Source organism: Centrocercus urophasianus, unplaced genomic scaffold (genome assembly GCF_019232065.1).
Source record: "Centrocercus urophasianus isolate 14NV4802_14NV808 unplaced genomic scaffold, USGS_Curo_1.0 seq_31, whole genome shotgun sequence".
Lineage (NCBI taxonomy): Eukaryota > Metazoa > Chordata > Aves > Galliformes > Phasianidae > Centrocercus > Centrocercus urophasianus.
The window spans coordinates 4216201-4234843 of NW_024884878.1; the positions used below are offsets into that span (position 1 = coordinate 4216201).

An 18643-nucleotide genomic window follows, 5' to 3' on the forward strand; every position below is an offset into this window, starting at 1 on the left:
AAGCTGTCAAAAGTGACAAAACACAGCATGCTAATTGCCAATTATCTTCACCTTGAAACTGACAGAGAGGAGCAGAAACATGGTGGCATATAAAGCTGTGTAAATTGGCACAAATGCAGAAGTGGTAATTGGGAAGAGGTGTGTGCAAATTTTTAAACAAACGTCCTTTGCATTTTAATTCTCCCTTCTTGTTTTACAGAAGGAGATGACAACCAGGTTGTGTCACTGAAGAGCCACTCACGGAAGAGAACATGTCCAGTTTCATCCTTGCTGCAGAGTTCCAGAACATGGCAGCCTTTGCAGAATGCATCTGCTTTCAATCCAAGAAAGCAGAAAAGATGGGAACTGCAGTTACTTTCACAAAAGTTTTCCACTACTGTCAGTGTTCCTAACCCAGAGTATGCTGCTAGGAACCTCATCCGGCCGACGTGAGGGAAAGAAGAATCGACTTCATATTAATCCTAGCTTCTTCATTAAGGCTAAGAACCTCTTGAGGCGCACGTAATGACTGACCATGTTCCTGCTGCTAAAGCCCACTGAAATTCAGGTCCCTGGGCTGACCTCCGGATCCACTGTATTCAAATGAAACTATTACTACCTGCAATGTTGTTTTCTTTTTATTTTGCTCCTCAGTTTATGCTTTGTTTCCTAAATGAAGTGGAATATCAAGTCAGTCTGGAGTTACAGAGAACTTACCTGAACATCTCCCATCCATCACCAGACCACTCAAGGCTTGGCTGCTGTTCCCAAATGCCAGAGAGCCTTGTGTTTCCACAAACACAGCCCCGTCCTTTTGCTGACCGTAGAATTGCAGAATTGTTTGTGTTGAGAGGGACATTGAGAGTTCAGGTAGTCCTACTCTCCTGCAATCAAAAGGAACATCTGCAAGGACATCAGGTTACTTCGAGCCCGATCTAGCCCTGACCTTGCTGACCTCATCAACAGCTTGTGCTTCATTGCAATTCCTAATGGGGTGATGGAGGGTCAGCTCTGATCTCAGCTACAGGAGCTCCAGACACAGCCCTGCAATGTTGATGTCTGTCTTCAAATTCTTACTGTGACTGACAGCAAATCTGCTCAGTGCTTCTGCATTACATAAGAAAGCAACTATATTGTCAGCATTTCCTGATATACCCTACAAAGTGCACCAGTGCGTGATGTAACTTGATGTCCTGTGATCCCCTTAGAGGAAGGACAGCTTTCATTCTCCCAAATGTTTAATCTTTTCAGGGGAAAAGAAATTTAATTTCGGTAACTGGGAAGAAGATGAGTAAAGATGAGTAAAGAATAGTGTAACTGTCAGGCCAGGAGGGACTGAGCAAAGGACTCTTTTGCATCTGAATTGTGCTAGCAGTGTGGCCTTATTTCTGCACTGGAGAATATTTCTCCCCAGTTCTTAGTCCAACTTAACACATTGGTAAACAGCCTGGAGGGATGTAAACACCGTAGATCCAGTCTTCTGTGTCAAATATACCCTGATGAAAGGCTTTCTTAAAAAAAAAATAAAAAAAAAGAAGCAAAAAGCAATACTTAGCAGATCGCAGGAGAGGTTTAGCTGAATAAATGGGGATTGAATGGAACACACCTACGTATTCTGTGCCTTCTGATGAATTTTGCACATTTTTGTTATTGTGAAAGATTACTCTTTCCTTTTTAAGTGCTGAACCCTATTGCTGCCTTCCCTACAAGCAAGTTAGGTATGTTTACTTTTTCTGAGACATTATCAGAATGAAATCTCATGGAGTATCCAGTGATTGGAACATTAGAAAATAGAGGTGTAGCAGTGATTAAGAATAACCACAATCCCTTTGTAGTTCATGTTGTCGTGTATTCTGCCTTTCTTGCTTGCTTGCTTGCTTAAAATAGAGCTTATAAATCTTGGTGATCCTGTTCTTGCTGGGAGAAATGGCTTTTGTCTGTGAACATTCAGCATAGCTAGGTGGAGACTTTTCTGCATCTTTAGAATGACACAAGGAGCGCTATCCTTTGCTTTCAGGGAAGTAGGCTGAAGTGTCCTTCCTCTTCCAGTGTTTTTTTCAGTCAGGTTTATTCTTTGTGGGTTGCACGACATAACACCTCTGGGGTGCTGGCACTCGGGCATGGTATAACTGTCTAGTGGTATTCATTGCCAAAGCTATTGCTGGGCTTAGCTGCTTCATTTTTAGATGTAATGATAAATGTTGTGTCCTTGGAAGAAGGCTACACGGATATGTGTGGAATTGCAGCCTTGATTACATCTGAAAAGGTTTCTTACACCTTCTCCAAAGCCTGTCAGGTCATTGTCCTGTTGGACCTGGAGCTGTAGTTGATACAGTGTACTTGAACTTCACTGTTGCCAGTTCCCATCTTCTCTTCCTATGGCTGGGCAGTACTGCAGTGCTGTGTATTAAAGATTAACATAACGGTCAAGGTGCCATTGCAGAAATTGAGAAACAGTATTTTTGCATAAAATAATCTGTCCTTCAGTTTGTTCTGGTCCTTACCATAAGCTGTCTTGAGTCCAATTACTGTAGCGATGTCTGGAAATGCAGAAGAATTTGCTCCCATTTACTTTGAATTACTTTTGAATAACCTTATAAACGCGTTAATCTCAGCATGTTTGCAAAAGTTCTTTGTTGGAATGTGTTTATTTTTCTAAAACCATCTTTCAGTTTCCTTGGCTCTTGTGTTTCCTTTTCTAGCATTAGGAGGCAAAGGAGGGAATATTCACTGTGGAATCCTAGAGGATCTGTGTTTGCCAGGGCCAAAATCCTGACGAGTCTAATTGGAAAGGGATTTCAACCCAGGAGTTAAACCACCACACGATGCACTTGGTTTGGTGGTTTGCTCTGATGGGAAGAAGGTGGAGTTTTGCCCCAGCTTGAGTTTTCTCTGTGAGCACTGAGCTCTTTCTGTCGGTCCCACCGGTGTTGTGACAGGCACAGGCCCAAGTTCTGTGTGTAGGTAGTAGGGCAGAGGCCTTTTGGCAGCCTCTTCACTTTTTATCTGTGCCACGCTAAGGGCGGTGTGATGCCTGGGCATCGCAAATCTGTTGAGCTGTGTTTGCTGTGGAAAACATCCAAAGCCAAATTGAAACTTGCTAGATGATGAAATACACTTCCTCCAGATGGCAGGGTTGGGTCCTTGGCCAAATGTTTCCCAACAAGTACTACTTTCACTGCTGAGGTATCCTGCCCTGGCCTTGCCATCCTGTGCCATGGGCCATTTCTCCATTTCCCGCGCTTGGTACTTGATATCTTGTTATGAATAATGTCTGGAACGTGGCATTGCTACATGAATATGTCAAGTTACTCTTCCCCTGGAGGAGAGAGGGGCAGCAGCCTGTTGGATCCAGATCTGAGGCATTCCAGCTTTATCAGCAATCTGCTTGGGGCCACATCCAGATGACTCTTGTTCTGGGTGTTGATCACAGGTCCTGATTTATGTGATTCCTCAGGATATGTCAAGAGAAATCTATTTTAAATGTGATGGTATGCAAAATGTGCATTCCACCTACTGAGAAAATCTTTCTACTTGACCTTACCATTTATGTGTCTTCCTAATCATTCTCCAGCGTGTGTCCTATTAGCATTTCATGTGGTTCTGGAACTATGTTTAGTTTTGCTTTATTTCTTGCCTTTCAATAAGATCTTTTTTTCTTTTTTTCATACCTAGAAAAAATCCTGTGAGTCTGGCAACTATCTTAAGAGGTGTTCTTAGTACTGAGCTTCAAGGCACTCTAAGTGGGATCACTTCAGTTGATAAAGGCCACAGCCACCTTTATTTTGCCTTCAGTGATTAAAGACTGATTAATAGCTTTCATTGATTCGTCTCTGCCATAAGAGATTTTGTGATGAACTTCTGCTTTGTGTGAATGTAGGTTAGTGCTAGACTGTAGCAACAAATCTAATATGAAAAAGATCTTAACTTCCCTTATGTTTAGTGAAGGATGGAGTTACAGGGACTAGAAAGGGAGGCTTTTCAGCAGCAGTGAAATTGATTATTTCCTTTTGTATATGAGAAAAGGTGAAAACTTGAGTTTTTCCGAGAACTCAAGCTCTAAGCAGCAAAACTCGTTGCCATACAACAGTCGTGGTTAATTCTGCTGACCAGTGCATTTGTTAAGAACAGGGCAGGAGGACAGGAGAAAAAAAATGTAACTCAGACCTATTTACACTTAAGGAAGACACGGAGAAACCTAAGGGGTAAACACCATCACAGTAATCATGCATGTTCCCAGGACTGTGTGGAGAGGACACGGAGAGAATGGTGCCCTTGTGAGCAAGTATCCGGACCACAATTAGTGATAGCCTCTCAGGTCTTCATCGTTCTTATTAATTAGGATTCCAGGTTGTTTCCAGCCAAAGGCAGCCGCCTCTCCACCACAGAAATTTAGATCATAGAATCATAGAATGCCTTGGTTGCAACGGACCTCAAGGATCATGAATCTCCAACCCCCCTGCCACAGGCAGGGCCACCAACCTCCCCATTTAACACTCGACCATGCTGCCCAGGGCCCCATCCAACCTGGCCTTGAACAACTTCAGGGATGGGACATCCTCTCTGGGCAGCCTGTGCCAGCACCTCACCACTCTCTCTCTGTAAAGAACTTCTCCCTGACCCCTTAAGATTAACCTTAGTCTTCCCTCCTTCAACTTAAACCATTTCCCCTTGTCCTGCAGTTACCAGCCCTTTCAAAGAGTTGATTCCCCTCCTGTTTGTAGCATCTCTTTAGGTACTGAGAAGCTGCAATGAGGTCACCCTGCAGCCTTCTTTTCTCCAGGCTGAACAAGCCCAGCTCCCTCAGCCAGTCTTTGCTGTGGAAGTGCTCCCAGCTCTCTGATCATCTTTGTGGCCTCCTCTGGACCCTCTCCAACAGCTCTCTGTATTTCTTGTATTGGAGAACCTAGACCTGGACACAGTGCTCCAAACAGGGCCTCCCAAGAGCAGAGTAGAGGGGCACAATCACCTCCCTGTCCCTGCTGGCCACCCCTCTTCTGATGGAGCCCAGGATACCATTTGCTTTCCGAGCTGCAGGAGCACACTGCTGGCTCATGTTAAGCTTTTCATCTATCAGGACCCCCAGGTCCTTCTCCACAGGGCTGCTTTCAAGGACCGCTCCTTCCAGTCTGTATGGATGCCTGGGATTCTTCCAGCCCAAGTGCAAAACTCTGCACTTTGCTGAGTTGAATCTCATTTGATTCACCTGGACCCACCTTTTGAGTCTGGAGATCAAGCTTCAAGAACTAGTTGTTTTCTTTTGAAAATACAGAACAAGGTCTTTAGCCCCTTTAGACTTAGGTTGAACAAGTTATACGTCCTGGAGCCATCCTGCAGGAGACTATGCCTTTCTTTTGCTTTTGTCTTTCCTATGTGTTTTTTTCTTTCCAAGTACCTGCTGGCACTTCAAAGCAGGATGCACTATATATAAAATAAGAATATACTTGCTATTGTATAACATGTTTAAATTTTGGGAGGATTTTTGAGGAGGGGGATAACACAAGTGGTCAGTGATCAAACTTCACATATATTGAAAGATTTTGAAGGCATTTTAATAATTGTACTAAGAGTTCTGAGGGCGAAGCAGGCCAAATGAGTTGTAAGAACCTGGTAGTGAAACACATTTAGATCCAACATGATCAAAACCACTTTTTGATGTATTTTATACTAATGAGAAAAGCAGTGGTTTTCAGGATTTAATCAAGTAAGTCGGAACTCTTAGAAGTAATTGTTTCTTTTCTGTTTTAGTAAGTTTTCCGTCCTGTTGTAAAGATAGATATAATATAGCAAAGAGATACTACAATATTCTTCCAGGAGAAAAAAAACTGAATTGCTTTTTTTGAATTTGTCACGTGTATGTGTGAATGCACACAGGTATGTTTCAGTGGGTGTGCATGTGTGCATTCCCGGTGTGTAGATAAGCACAGATACATGTCCTGAGCTTTCCCATTGAATATGTATTTTTCTTGTGCTATTTTAAGGGGATATTTCTAACAAACAAGTGCTTGATTCCTTTTCCTCCTACATGAATCAGTGTTGTTTGATTCCTTTTTTAATGATGTCAGATGTGTCTTAGACTCTTTTTGTTCTGTTTGTTATTAAATAAGTTGCAGCTGTAAGAGAGACCGACTGGAAGAGAGACCAACACTAACTGTTGTAGTCATTAAAAGAACACCAGATTATTTTTCACATCAGTCCTAAGTAGATGAAGCTGTAAAATCCAAATATCATGAATAAATGAAATGTAATCTTGAGGAATATTGTGAAGTTGTTTGGAGTCTATTTCTTTGGACAGAAAAATGCAGATGGTATTTGTACTGCAGGATGAAATTTCCTGATAGGCTCATAGAAGTTAGAGACAGCTAAGATCAGTCACAGCTGATGATCCAGCTTCCACGCAGCCCTCTGGCACTGGGTTGACACCAGGGGAAATGGAGCAGATGTTGGCTGGCCATGCAAGTGGCTCTCCTGGTGCTCTGCTGGCCTGCTGTCCTCGCCCACCATTCCTCAGGCTCAGGTAGCTGCATCGCGCTCTGCCGTCGGTTCCTGATGGGATACCTCAGGTCAAGAGAGATGGGTGTCGCCAAGCCAGCTGAAGGCAGAATTTCATCTCCTGACAGCAAAGCTAAGGAGCCTTTGTTGAGTTTTGTAGGTCACGGAAAGAAGTGAAGGCCTGAGAGAAAAACGGAAACTGTCTGCTGCATGTGGACTTAGCTGGGAGTCGGGGGACCCGTGACACTGCAAGGAGATGGGGAAAGTGGGATGTGAGTCAGCTAGAGAGCTGAAGGGGAGCAAGCAAAGGGAAAGGAGGTTCAGGATAGCTGTGGGATAGGTTGGGACCACATGCTTCTGGACTTTGGGTGTCTCTGATGGAGCTGAAGGTTAGCATGTTAACTGGTGGATGACTGGAAAACAGCTGCTAAAAGGAGCTGAGAAGCTCAGCAGAGCTGAAAGAATCCCAGTGGTGGGAATACCAGGATGGTACTCAAGGTAGCGTGCGAATACTGTAACATGGGACAGATCTGCTGCCATGCAGAGTTGCCCATTACATGCTGAATGAAGAGGCATCCTCGTAAGATCAACAGGAAGAGGTGCAGAATCTTGCCAATGGAGAGGAACAACCCAATGCATGCCGGGGGCACCTGGCTGCAAAGGAGCCTGGCAGGAAGTGACCCGGGGTCCTGGTGGTCACTAAGATGACCGTGACCCATCAGCCCTCCCTGGAGGCAGAGACCGAGGCATCAGGGCTGCCTTACACAGAATTAGCCCGACTGTTGTCAGCAGGTTCAACCTGGAGAGGCTAGTGGGGCATCCTCAGGTATAAATACCAGGTGTGAGGAGTGGAGAACAGAGAGCCAGACCTTTCTCAGTGGCATCTAGAAGAATCAGCAGTTTCTAGCAGAAACACTGGACCCGAAGTGAAGTACAGGAAATTCAAACATAAGGAAAACCTTTGTTAGTGCTGTAGAACACCGGTGCAGGTTTCCCAGAGAGGCTGTAGGGTCTCCATCCCCAAAGATACCAAAAATCCCACTGGGTACAGCCTCAGCAACCTGCTCAGTGGCCCTGCTCTGGGTGTGGGCTGGACTGGTGGCCTCCAGCTGCAGTGGTGTGCTGGTCACAGCATGACACCATCAGAATCTGTTCTGTTGCTGCCATTTTGAGCGTCCAGGCAAGAGAAGACATTCACTGTCAGGGGAAGGAGCTGCTTCTCTGCTGCATGCAGCTCCCTGGCTCATGGAAGCCACTTCCTAGGCCAGCTGAGGAGTGAAGCAGCCAGGGGAAGTGTCACAGCCAGCCTGCACTCCCTGTAGCACCGGGAAACATTGTCAGTTGCATCATTTCCATCACATATGCAATGCGTGGCACTCCCTGCTGCTGCACAGCAGGGGGCAAAGCAGAATTCATCCTCCCTGTTTTTCACATTGCTCTTCATGGTCCTCAGAGCCAGCATAAAGCAGAAGTGATGCAAACTCAGCAGGAGATGCTTCAAAAAACAGAGAACTCTGCCTGATTAACAAAGTAGTTCTGACATACAGCAGGTGGACCTCATGAGTCGAGCCCCTGGATTGTGTTTAATATATCACAGCAGTTAGAAGCAATACAAGTAAGTTGGCTGGTAATCCAATTCACACTTGGTGCACATGTACCATTAGTAGCAAACTGAAAACCAACGTTACTCACATCCCTAAAAGCCACATACCATGTAATTACTGGCCATTCAGCAACAAATATGACACAAGGAGTGGTGGTAGTTAGAAGGAGGAGGTGGCATCTCATTATATGGGGAGTAAACTAAGCCCCTCTCCTGATACTGTATGGTATCACTATCAGGACTTGGGCCATGGAGTCCTCCTCGAGCACTGGGAAATCCTGCCTGGCCAGTCAGCTCTGCGAACCAGGACACTTCTGTGTTTTCTTCAGCTTTGAGCACCTGACACATTAATTTCTGCTATACAACGGGCAGCAACTCAGCTGCCTGCTGAGAGGTGTTGATCCTCCAGTGTGTGAAGGGAGCAAAGTGTGAACACAGCCACCTCCACTGAAGTTGGTGCATCTCACAGTGTGGTGGCAGCCTCTGGCTCAGTGGTGCTACCATTTACACAATGCATAGGACTAAGTGTTTTCTACCTTTTCTAATGGAAACAAGAATCAGTTCTACACCCACGTGTAAGATCTACTGAGTTAAGACCCAGAGTTAAACCACCTCTTCTCCCATTTGCCATCACACTAAACCCAAAGTGGGCCCCCAGCACAAGAAAAGACGCAGAGCTCTTGGAGCGGGTCCAGAGGATCATCTAAGATGATCAGAGGGCTGGAGCACCTCTCCTATGAAGAAAGACTGAGGGACCTGACGTGTGGAAAATCAAACCCTATAGCCTGTAAGGATATAGAGAAGGTATGTTTTATTGGCAACTGTGCAAAAGCCCTGGTGCAAGGGGGATAATTCCTCCAAGCTTGCACACTGTCTAGAAAAACTGTGCTACAGATATAGGCCAAACTAATACATAATCAATAGTTTCCCAGAATTTGGATACACATTTATTACACCCCAAGGCATGCAGACCCCCCCCTGCTGTGCGTGCGTAGTGGGTCGTGGGTTGAAGAATTTGTTATCTTTCTCGTGAAGGCTTCTGACCTTCCTCACCATAACTCCTGACAGAGGAGGGGGGGGCATCCCCCAAACTAGTTTTGTCTTACTCTGTGGACATCTAATCACCTCCCTGCCAGATGTCTCAAACCTTATCAGCATGGCCTTCATCCCCCTCACTATCCCAGACTGTGTCTGCTATCCCCCTTTCTCTAACAAGCTCTACATTCCTGCTTCTATAAACTATTCCTAAGTATCCCCCTCTATCCCCTCCCCTATTCTCAGTTACTGTGAAACCTTCTTTTTGCCTTTTTCGTTTGGGGCCCCTTTTCCACCTTTCAGAACTGGGCTTGTTTAGCGTGGAGAAGGGAAGGCTCTGGGGAGAACTCATTGTGGCCATCCAATACTTGAAGGGAGCATATAAACAGGAGAGAGAAAGAAGGTGTGAATCATGATAGGAAACGGGAGAATGGTTTTAAATTGAGACAGGGGAAGTTTAGGTTAGATATCAGGAGGAGGTTTTTCACTCAGAGGGTGGTGAGGCACTGGAACAGGTTGCCCAAGGAGGCTGGGGATGCCCCAACCCTGGAGGCATTCAAGGCCAGGCTGGATGTGGCTCTGGGCAGCCTGGTCTGCTGGTTGGTGATCCTGCACACAGCAGGGGGTTGAAACTGGATGAGCGGTTGTGCTCCTTTTCAACCCAGGCCATTCTATGATTCTATGATCATAATAATCATGTTAATACTGTATGTAATTAATCTGCGTGCTCGCTTAATTTTTTAGGTAGCTATGGCATGATCAAGCACAAGGAGAAAAAAAGCATGCTTAGTAGACAAACTCTTCAGAAAAATAAAAAGGGAAAAACAACAAAATCCTATTCATTTAATGCACTGCATTTATCTTTCTCACACACCGCGGCATGACAGTGAGTTTCTAAGCTGATGCATATAGCCTTGAAGCAGAGCTGGTGTCCTTAGTGAGCAGGTTTCAGTGACAAGCCACCCTTCAATACAGGTTTCTGTGCTAGGTAATGCTAGGTATGGTTGTGAATTCCCCTGTTCACAGCTGGTGTGGTAGCAGTCTCTGTGACCTGCAGGCAGTACACAAAACAGGACACTGAGCCAGGTGAACACGGCAAGCAGCTGGGAGGGAAGTTCAACCCTTTACAGAGGCTGGCAGAACCCCTTTCCACAGATTCCTTGGAGAAGTTTGCGTATCTCTTAGTATGTGAAAGGGGATTCTACATTTATTTCAACAGAAAAACTGAGCGTAGTGTGTTCCAAAACCAAGGGGAGCTAGGCCTAGCTGGGGGATGAATTTTTGGCTAAAAGTGCCTGGGTGAGTCAGAAAAAGGTGGGGAAAGGTGTATTTTCCCCTAGCTTGTTTATTTATTTATTTTTTAACCCTCTCAATCTCCTGAAAGTAACCAAAAGCTCATGAGAACTGACACTTCTGCAAGTTGTCATAAAGCTTCTGTCTCAGGGCCATAAGGCGAGAAGTGAGCACAGGGGCACCCCATGGTGCCTTGTGAAAGCAGGGGTCCTGGCTGCCAGAGCAGGGATGGAGGCCGCATCCTTTTTCTCAGTAACTGCTTGCAACACTGAAGAACATAAAATCTCAAGTTTGCTCTCAAATACAAATACTGATCATGTTTTTTCTAACTGCTTTCCCATGAGCTAGTAAGTTGATTCCTATGGTGTGGCTAGCAAGGCACCAGTGGCTGGGAGCACCAGTACTTGTACGTGGATTTGTAGATTGAAGTTTAACCCTCGATACAGATCTTGGCTGGATGATGGTATGCCAATAGCATTTATGTACCACCTTCAGAAAAGGCTGCTGCTTGCTCAAAAGGAACAAGAGGGGTACAGAGCAAGCAACCGGTACTGCCAGCGAGTGAAGGGGAAAGCTTCTTGTTGGAGCCAGTGAAAGAACAAAGGTGAAAAGTGAAATGCAATGTAACTGTGTTTGCAGTTATATAATTGAAAACTGAATTATCTGATTGATATTCAAAATGAAGCAGAACTAATAGTTTTCTGAGCAGAATTATTTTTCACAGGTTATTATGAAATTCCTCACAGTACTTTCTATTTCTTGAACCTTCCCCATTACTGGTTTTGGGTAAGATCAGGTGAGGACAGCATTTGGCCTGGGAATGCACTCCATGCGTGGGGAGGAACTATCAGCTCCACTTGTCTGGGCCTCTTCTGCAGAACTTGAGAAGTGTGAAAAACTGCAGAGCTGGTCCTAAATAGAACATGCTTTTATGTCTAAGGAGCAATACGTTTTCAAAGGCCATGACATAAATTTAACAGGCTTTCTCTCATTAACTTCAATCGTGTAGCAATGCTTATCCATTAAAATGACAGGCCATATAATTATTTCATGAAAAATGAAAATGGAGTAGAATCTGTCATCTATGGCATAGTGACAATGAGGCTGTTGTAAGCCAATTGCAGGACAGCTAAGAACAAATGCTCTGAAATTAAGCCTACTAATACAGTCATGCACATCTATTATTTTCTGTAAGGAAGCAAAATGCATATGCCTGGCTTTAATTTCAGTATTTGTTGTTAATGCTAAAAGATAGCTTAGCATGTCAGCTTTGAAAATAATGGTGAGTGCCCCTAGTTAAAGGCAACATGAATCTTTTCTGCAACTGCAAGCAGAGACCTGCATAGTGTGTCTGCCAGGACTACTGCAAGGAAATGGAAGGTACCTGAAATCCACTGTGTGCAGCTGCCACTCACTGGCTGTACTGGCCGTGCGTGCACACAGGTGAAGGCGCTGGCACAAATGCTGTACCACACATTTTCAGTAGATGACATGCTCCAGGTCTGCTCAGTGGTGTCACACGGGACAGCACGTCTGAGACAGGCCAGGCACCAGCAGCCTCTCTGCATTCTCTCACCAACATCTTCCAAAGCCTTGGTATACACTCATACAGGTCCCCTCCTTGTTGCCCCTCCCAGCCGCCTGGAGGGCTTGTTAATCTCCTGACAGTGTAGGAGAGAGGTTGAGCTTCTCTTTGTCTCTGGAAAGCAACGCTCTTCTCTATGATGTCTTTTAATGAAAAGCCTTCAAGCGATCAAGATTTGAAAACTGGCAGCTATTGCCCTTTGAAATGAGTGCCTCCCAGAAGGGTGACTGTGCTTAAGATTGGTTTCACTCGGCCATGAATGGCCGAAGCTGCAGGCTGGGACTCTGTGTGCCGCACCACAAACACCCTGAATTCCTCCATCAGCTTTGTAATTCTTGCTTATATGAATAGTGAGGGTCAGCTGCACGCCACGTGAATGTTGGCTAAATAAACCAACTATGAAATTCTCTTTTCCTGGCACGCTGTTAAGGTTTAGGTTGTTGTTGTTTTTGTTTTTTGTTTTTCCTCTTCACGGTTTTGTTTTGCAACACTTTCCTCTCCATGCTCTTTATTTACAACACCGAGCGACGTTTTCTTCTGCAGTCAGCAGAGGGAGATACGTCCCTTACATAAAACCACAAGTCAGGCCGGCGCCTTTGCACGGAATGGTGCTCAGTCCTGGCGAATTCGCAGGGCCCTGCGCAGCTCAATCTGTGGTAACATCTTCATCAGGTGCCACCTTTACACCCGTGTATTTGTGGGGCTTCCCCACCCAGCAGTGCAGATCTCGCCTGATGATGTCACAGTCGGGGGGTTACAACAGGGAGCAGCTGAGGAACCCTGGAGAAGCAGCTCTGTGTCCGCTATGTGGCTCATACTGCTCTTCGCGGTGCTCCCTCTCCCTTTTTATGGTGTGTGCCAATCAAAACCTGTTTCTGGTAAAAGTGATTAGAGAGGCTGTGTTCAGCTAGGTACAAAGAAAGGCAAAAGGCATTTTTCCTCTGACTGCTAAATGCTGGTTTTCTTCAGAGAGCTTAGTAAAGCCATTCCCTTCCCTTGCTGTTTTGCAAACTTGCTCTACAGCTAGACTTGTTCTGCTTGTGTGCAAGTACAGGAGTGCATAGAGCTCCTCCAGCACCTCCAGCAACCACACAATGCCACAGTGCCAGAGCATACACTCCTGCAAACAGACAGCGTTTCAGTGTCAGCACATGCACACAGCTGGAAGCTGTACTTCTAAAATGGGGATCTTATTAAATAACAAGTCACAGCATTTAGGAAAAGTTAACTATATTGCTTTATAATTTATCCCACTAGTTTTAGTCATCTGTTGCAGCAGCCGATTTTGTAGCCTGTCAAACCACCAGCGAAGACAGGTTTAAAAATATCCAACATTTGATGAAGTGGTTGTTTCATTTTCTGCGTAGCAGCGCTTCCTGAAGATTGTTGGGAGTATGGTAAGGAAAATTAATAATGATGCTGGTAAAAGAGAGATGATAGAAACCAATGAAATGAAGTATAGCTGTACTGACACCTTAGGGTCAGGACTGCAAAATTTAGAGGTGGAAAAGCATTAGATGTGGCCTCCAGAACACTCCTTGATCGCATCTTAGGCAGAATACCAGAATCCAGTACTGAAAAAGAGAATTGGAAGTAGCAACCTTCACAGGGGCTGTTTTTGCTTTGTTTTGTTTTTCTCTAAAAGTGGCAGCATTTAATGACCCACCGAACGATTAGAGCACACCTGGGTAGTTTGAAAGCCATCTTTTTCACTTGGATATGAGAGTTTTTGTCATATTGCCATTGTGCTCTTGAGAAAGCGCCAGACCTACAGGGCCAGAATAAGAGTCTAACTTGGTACGCACTCATTTAGACATCTCTGTAATGACACTTGTGTTCCACCTAGATGATGGGCAGGATCAGTCAAGGAGGCGTTTCCAGAACTTGCAGGAGCATTGTAAGTAGAAGTATATGAAGTCACATGAAGTAGTCATAAAGTCCGCAAGAAAGAGACTGTCTGGGCAAAGTTATCAGACAGTTATGCGTCTTAAATTACATCCTGTGCCCCATTCATTTGCCACCAATACAGCTATTCTAAGAAGAGGATAAACTGCTTGTGCCAAGCCTGTGCCAAGAAGCCCTAAGTCCAAACAGCTAAACAAAATTACAGAATGGCAGGTGAGAGAATGAATAGCCTGCCTGCCTCTCACCTTTCAGCAAAATAAATGCATCGGTATTATTTGACTTGCAGTGATAGATCAGTCCTTACAGGGCTCTGCTTCTTTTTTCCAGGTTTAATAATCTTCCTATTGATGACCTTTGTGATCATTCAGAGTTCACAGTCAGTGGTTATAGAGTCCACTTCTGAATTAACTGTAGAAAAGAAGTAAGGCCACAGTACTGCCAACACACAGTATTGTCCATGGCCACTCCAGTGCTGGCCAAGTCATAGCTTTGAGGCATTTCTGTTAGGCACTAACAACTGGAGGATGAGAAAAGTGGACTCTAACAGCAATGCATTTTTCTGCTGGGTGGGCAGCTGTAGATGGGAAGTAACATATTCATCATCGTTCTCAGTCAGGAAGCAAAACAGTTGGTCTCAGGTGAACCATGCTGTACCACTCAGCACACCACAGGCAAATTATACACTGCTTTCCACACAGGGCCATGAAAAATCACACACAAAACTGGAAAATGCTCCTGCAAACGCAGCACTGCTTTAAAATCTGTGTGTAGAGATGAGGATTTTTGTAAGCAGATTGTTTCTATCCCTATGAGATTGTTCCTGCTTAACTGCAGCTTCTTTATTATTACTGCTTGTAGCAAATTTCCTCTCCACTGAAGGAGATGATGAGGAGAAGATTTCTGAGGAAGCAAAGAGACTAGGTAACAGCTAATTGGCATTTTCTTTGGGGTTGTGTTATCTCTTGTGCGTTTAGCACTAGTGTATCTAGTTGCTTCTACCACAACACTAAACAAATCTCTTCTGATCTGGTTATGACTGAGCTCAAGATCAGATATTCTTCTGTTGTTTGTAAGTTCCTAATATAGCTATTTTAAATGCTCAGTTTTTTAATCACTGCAGAACCGCAAAACCCAAAAGAATAAAATGCTTTTTCCTTATCCTAAAGGAAGCCATCTTACCACTTTTCCAACTAGGTCTTCTAGAGAAATACCTGATTTCTAATTTTCTGTCTTTTAAACTTTTGACCCTCATGAGGCAGTTTTTGTAGGCACGCTTCCTCTGCTTCCTTTTCCACTCAAATGTTGAACTTTCTGATTATCCCTGAGACAGAACAGTTGGCTGCTGTTTTTCTTTTCCAGAATCCAGATTTGGACCCCAGTATCATAACGCTGCCCTACAGAACTACAGTGAGGAGCAGGCTTTGAATGGTATGGTAAAGAATTCAGCAAAGGATTAAATATGACTTGAATTTACCAAACTAAGTACTGTAAGAAATGACATCAATTCTAAATTTGATGAGCAATAATGAAATCAATAAGAAACCTTAAGTCGAGAGTCTTTGTCATGCTCTCATCCTACAATCACAGAACAGGAAAAACGTGAGGCAGACCTCACATGTTTAAGGTGCACACATATTAGCAGGTAGAAACATCAGAGCCAGTGGGTGATGAAACTTAATCCGCATTGACAAACTATGGAAAGCACAATGCTAATAAGTACTGAGTGTGCAGAAATGCTTGTATCCATGAAAAGTGCCTCAGATTGTGTACCTTTCATTTTTCTGTCTACCTCCGAGCACATTTTACTACTACTTTTCAACTGAGGCAATGTGGTCAACATTCACAAATGTATGGATGGAGTTAAGTTTCTGCTGGCCTGAATGGGAGACGTGTGCTTGCAATCAAAGGTTCAGTTTGCCTTCTGAGATTCTGTGTTCTTTCCCTGTCCTGATTCATTCAGACAGCAGTTTATGCTTACTCTATGTCTGGAAAAATAAATCAGCTTATTTCTATTTCTGATTAATTGAGAAAAATGTAGTAATCTAATTTTATTTTCAACAAGGGGCTAATAAGCAAAACTTTTTGTATGAAACAAACTGTGATGAAAGAAATTATCCTAGAAGCAGTGTCTGTGTATTCTAAGTTCCTATATAGAATCATAAAAGGCAGGATAAAAGGTTATTGCTTAAATGCAAGGTTTTTCATATAATCATACAGAATCCTCTGAAGGCCATCTAGTCCAGCTCCCCTGCAATAAACAGGGACACCACACCACAGCTAGATTAGGCTGCCCAGGGCCTGATGCAGCCAGGCCTTGAAAGTCTCCAGGGACGAGTCATCAACCACATCACTGGCCAACCTGTTCCTTTCCCATGTAATACTGAACTATTACTGCATCTTAAGCATTTCAGACCCAGTAGCCAGATTTTTGAATGCTTATGTCTCATACATAGAATCGTGCGGCTCTATCATTCTGTGTCTCTTAAAGAGATGGAAGAGCAAAAACCTGCATTAGTAAAGATGAAGATTTTCTTTTTAAACTGTGAATGGGTCACGTCCATGACATGGGTCATGGACACGTGGCATCTCTTGTTTCCTCCTTATCTGGTCTAACCTGTTCTTCTCTCTTATCTTCACGACGTTTGTTGCCAAGGCTTCCCAAGGGCCATGGGCCCCTGTGGACCCTGGTGACTGCCACAGCCCACTCAGTGGACTACATTTCCCCCTCCCTAAGCACAGGCCAATGTACTACAACCTGAGAGGACCCTGATCGCGTACACCCCGCAATCCCCGCATTGCACCCATACATGCCATTGTCCTCTCAGTTCAGCGTTGCCCTGTTACATCACAATGTGCCAAATAATCCTACCCTAATAACCCTATGACCTATTAATATAAAAACTATAACCTAATAATCCTGATGTCTTAAGCGTGAGTTCTAACTAAAGCTAAACACTGCATTCTTAGACGATGCTGATTCGTTCGTCTTAGCATTTGCCATATGAGTCATTTGTCTCAGCATACACCATACTTATCTATGTGATATACCAATATACCTATATGACTATAAGCGTAAAGCATGTTAATATTAGAACTAATAAACTATAACTGAATACAGAATAAACAGAGTTAAACATCCGTTACAGCGCGTAAAAACCTGGATTAGTAAAGATGAAGATTTTCTTTTTAAACTGTGAATGGGTCACCATTTAAAAACTCTACAGTGCTTGTAGCAGAAGATCTGGTGCTGCTTATTAGGGAAGTCAGCTCGTACATTCCAATTTTTATAAGCAGACACAGACATATTATTTTAAATCCTCATGGAATATTTCACTGCTTTTAAGTGACTCACAATAAATCTCCCTTGTTTCTGTTGAAACAAACGAATTAGCACTGGAAAATAAATTGTTCTTTTTATTGCACCACAGACCTTATTGCTGACTGAACAAGGGCGTACAATTTCCCTATTTCAGTGGCAGCAGACACCATCCAGGTCATGTCTTTCTCCATGAGATGCCAACCAGAGATGCAGTGTAGCAGCCCTGCTGGATTTTGCACACAGCGAGGCAAGAATATGCAGAATCCATGACCCAAAGATGACCTGATCTCCAAGTAGATACAAAAATGAATTGTCATGAAGCTCAAAATACTGACGTCTCTATAGCCTGTGGAGCTGCTCAGCTTCTGTCAGAACTACCCTCTGTGTGTGGAAAGACTGGAAAAGATATAATTGGGGTTGAGTTGCTTACAGTTAAATGAGTTTGTGTTTTTGCAGAACAATTCATTATACTAGAAAGCTTTCATTTTTTGTTTGCAGACTGTAGAGGTGCAATCTGTTTGCCCTGCACATTGGCTGTGTGAGTACTGATGGTGTGATGTGCTTTACCGTTGTAGTGTCGGACAACGCTGATCTGATTCAAGGGAACACAGCTGAAGAAACCAGTGAAGAGGATTTAAAAGAGACTGCAATTCTTGCTGTGTCATCTGTAGCTCTTGCCATCTACCTGATATTTCTGGTCTGTTTCTGTGTGGCTTTTAGAAAATGCAGAATGCAAAAAGGGTGAGTTTTCCAGTCATGAGCTGTGTCCATGCTGTTTGATCCCTTTACTGCACCTCTGAGCTCTCTGCAAGTGGAGGCAGACATGATAGTAGGACTCAGGCTGTGTAATATCATGTTAGTCAGAAACATAGCATGACAGAATCATAGAATGGCCTGGGTTGAAAAGGACCGCAAAGATCATCTCGTTCCAACTCCCTTCTGTACGTAGGGTCGCCAGCCACCAGCCACCAGGCTGCCCAGAGCCACATCCAGCCTGGCTTTGAGTGGCTCCAGGGATGGGGCATCCACAACCTCCTTGGGCAAGAATGACGTAATTATTTTTGTTCTGTGGCTCAGGAATACTTGTCATGCCTTTGGACGCTCATCTGAACAGCAGAGATCAGCAGAGAGTGGGATGAATGCAGACGGCTCACACGAGGAACCCACAGACTCAGAAACTGTCCCTCTTATGAACTCGGTTGATGAGCTCGTCGCTGCTATTGCACCACATCACAGTAGAACCTCTTTGTTTGAAGACTCAAATTAAAGGTGAAATTGAATATAATCTCAGTGCCAGCCACAACAGGGTTTAAGAGCTGGCTTATGAGCAACTGTGATTCTGGAAATAGTGCTTGTGACTCACTGAGCGTGTAACTCAGTGTTTCCTGACGGCATGGAATAAACTTTATGTTCTAATAGGAGATGTGGTCAG

The 18643-nt window shown here is 44.1% G+C and overlaps 1 protein-coding gene across 3 annotated transcripts in view; it reads left to right on the forward strand.

The window, feature by feature from the left end:
- The window catches only part of MOB3B (MOB kinase activator 3B), an 86320-nt gene extending 81872 nt beyond the window's left edge, over positions 1–4448 (forward strand). For all 3 annotated transcript variants that reach the window (XM_042829431.1, XM_042829432.1, XM_042829433.1), the window contains one exon: positions 200–4448. In XM_042829431.1, the coding sequence (XP_042685365.1) occupies positions 200–229 (30 nt within the window). In that variant the 3' untranslated portion in view covers positions 230–4448. The remainder of the gene's footprint in view (positions 1–199) is intronic.
- Positions 4449–18643: the final 14195 nt, after the last annotated feature.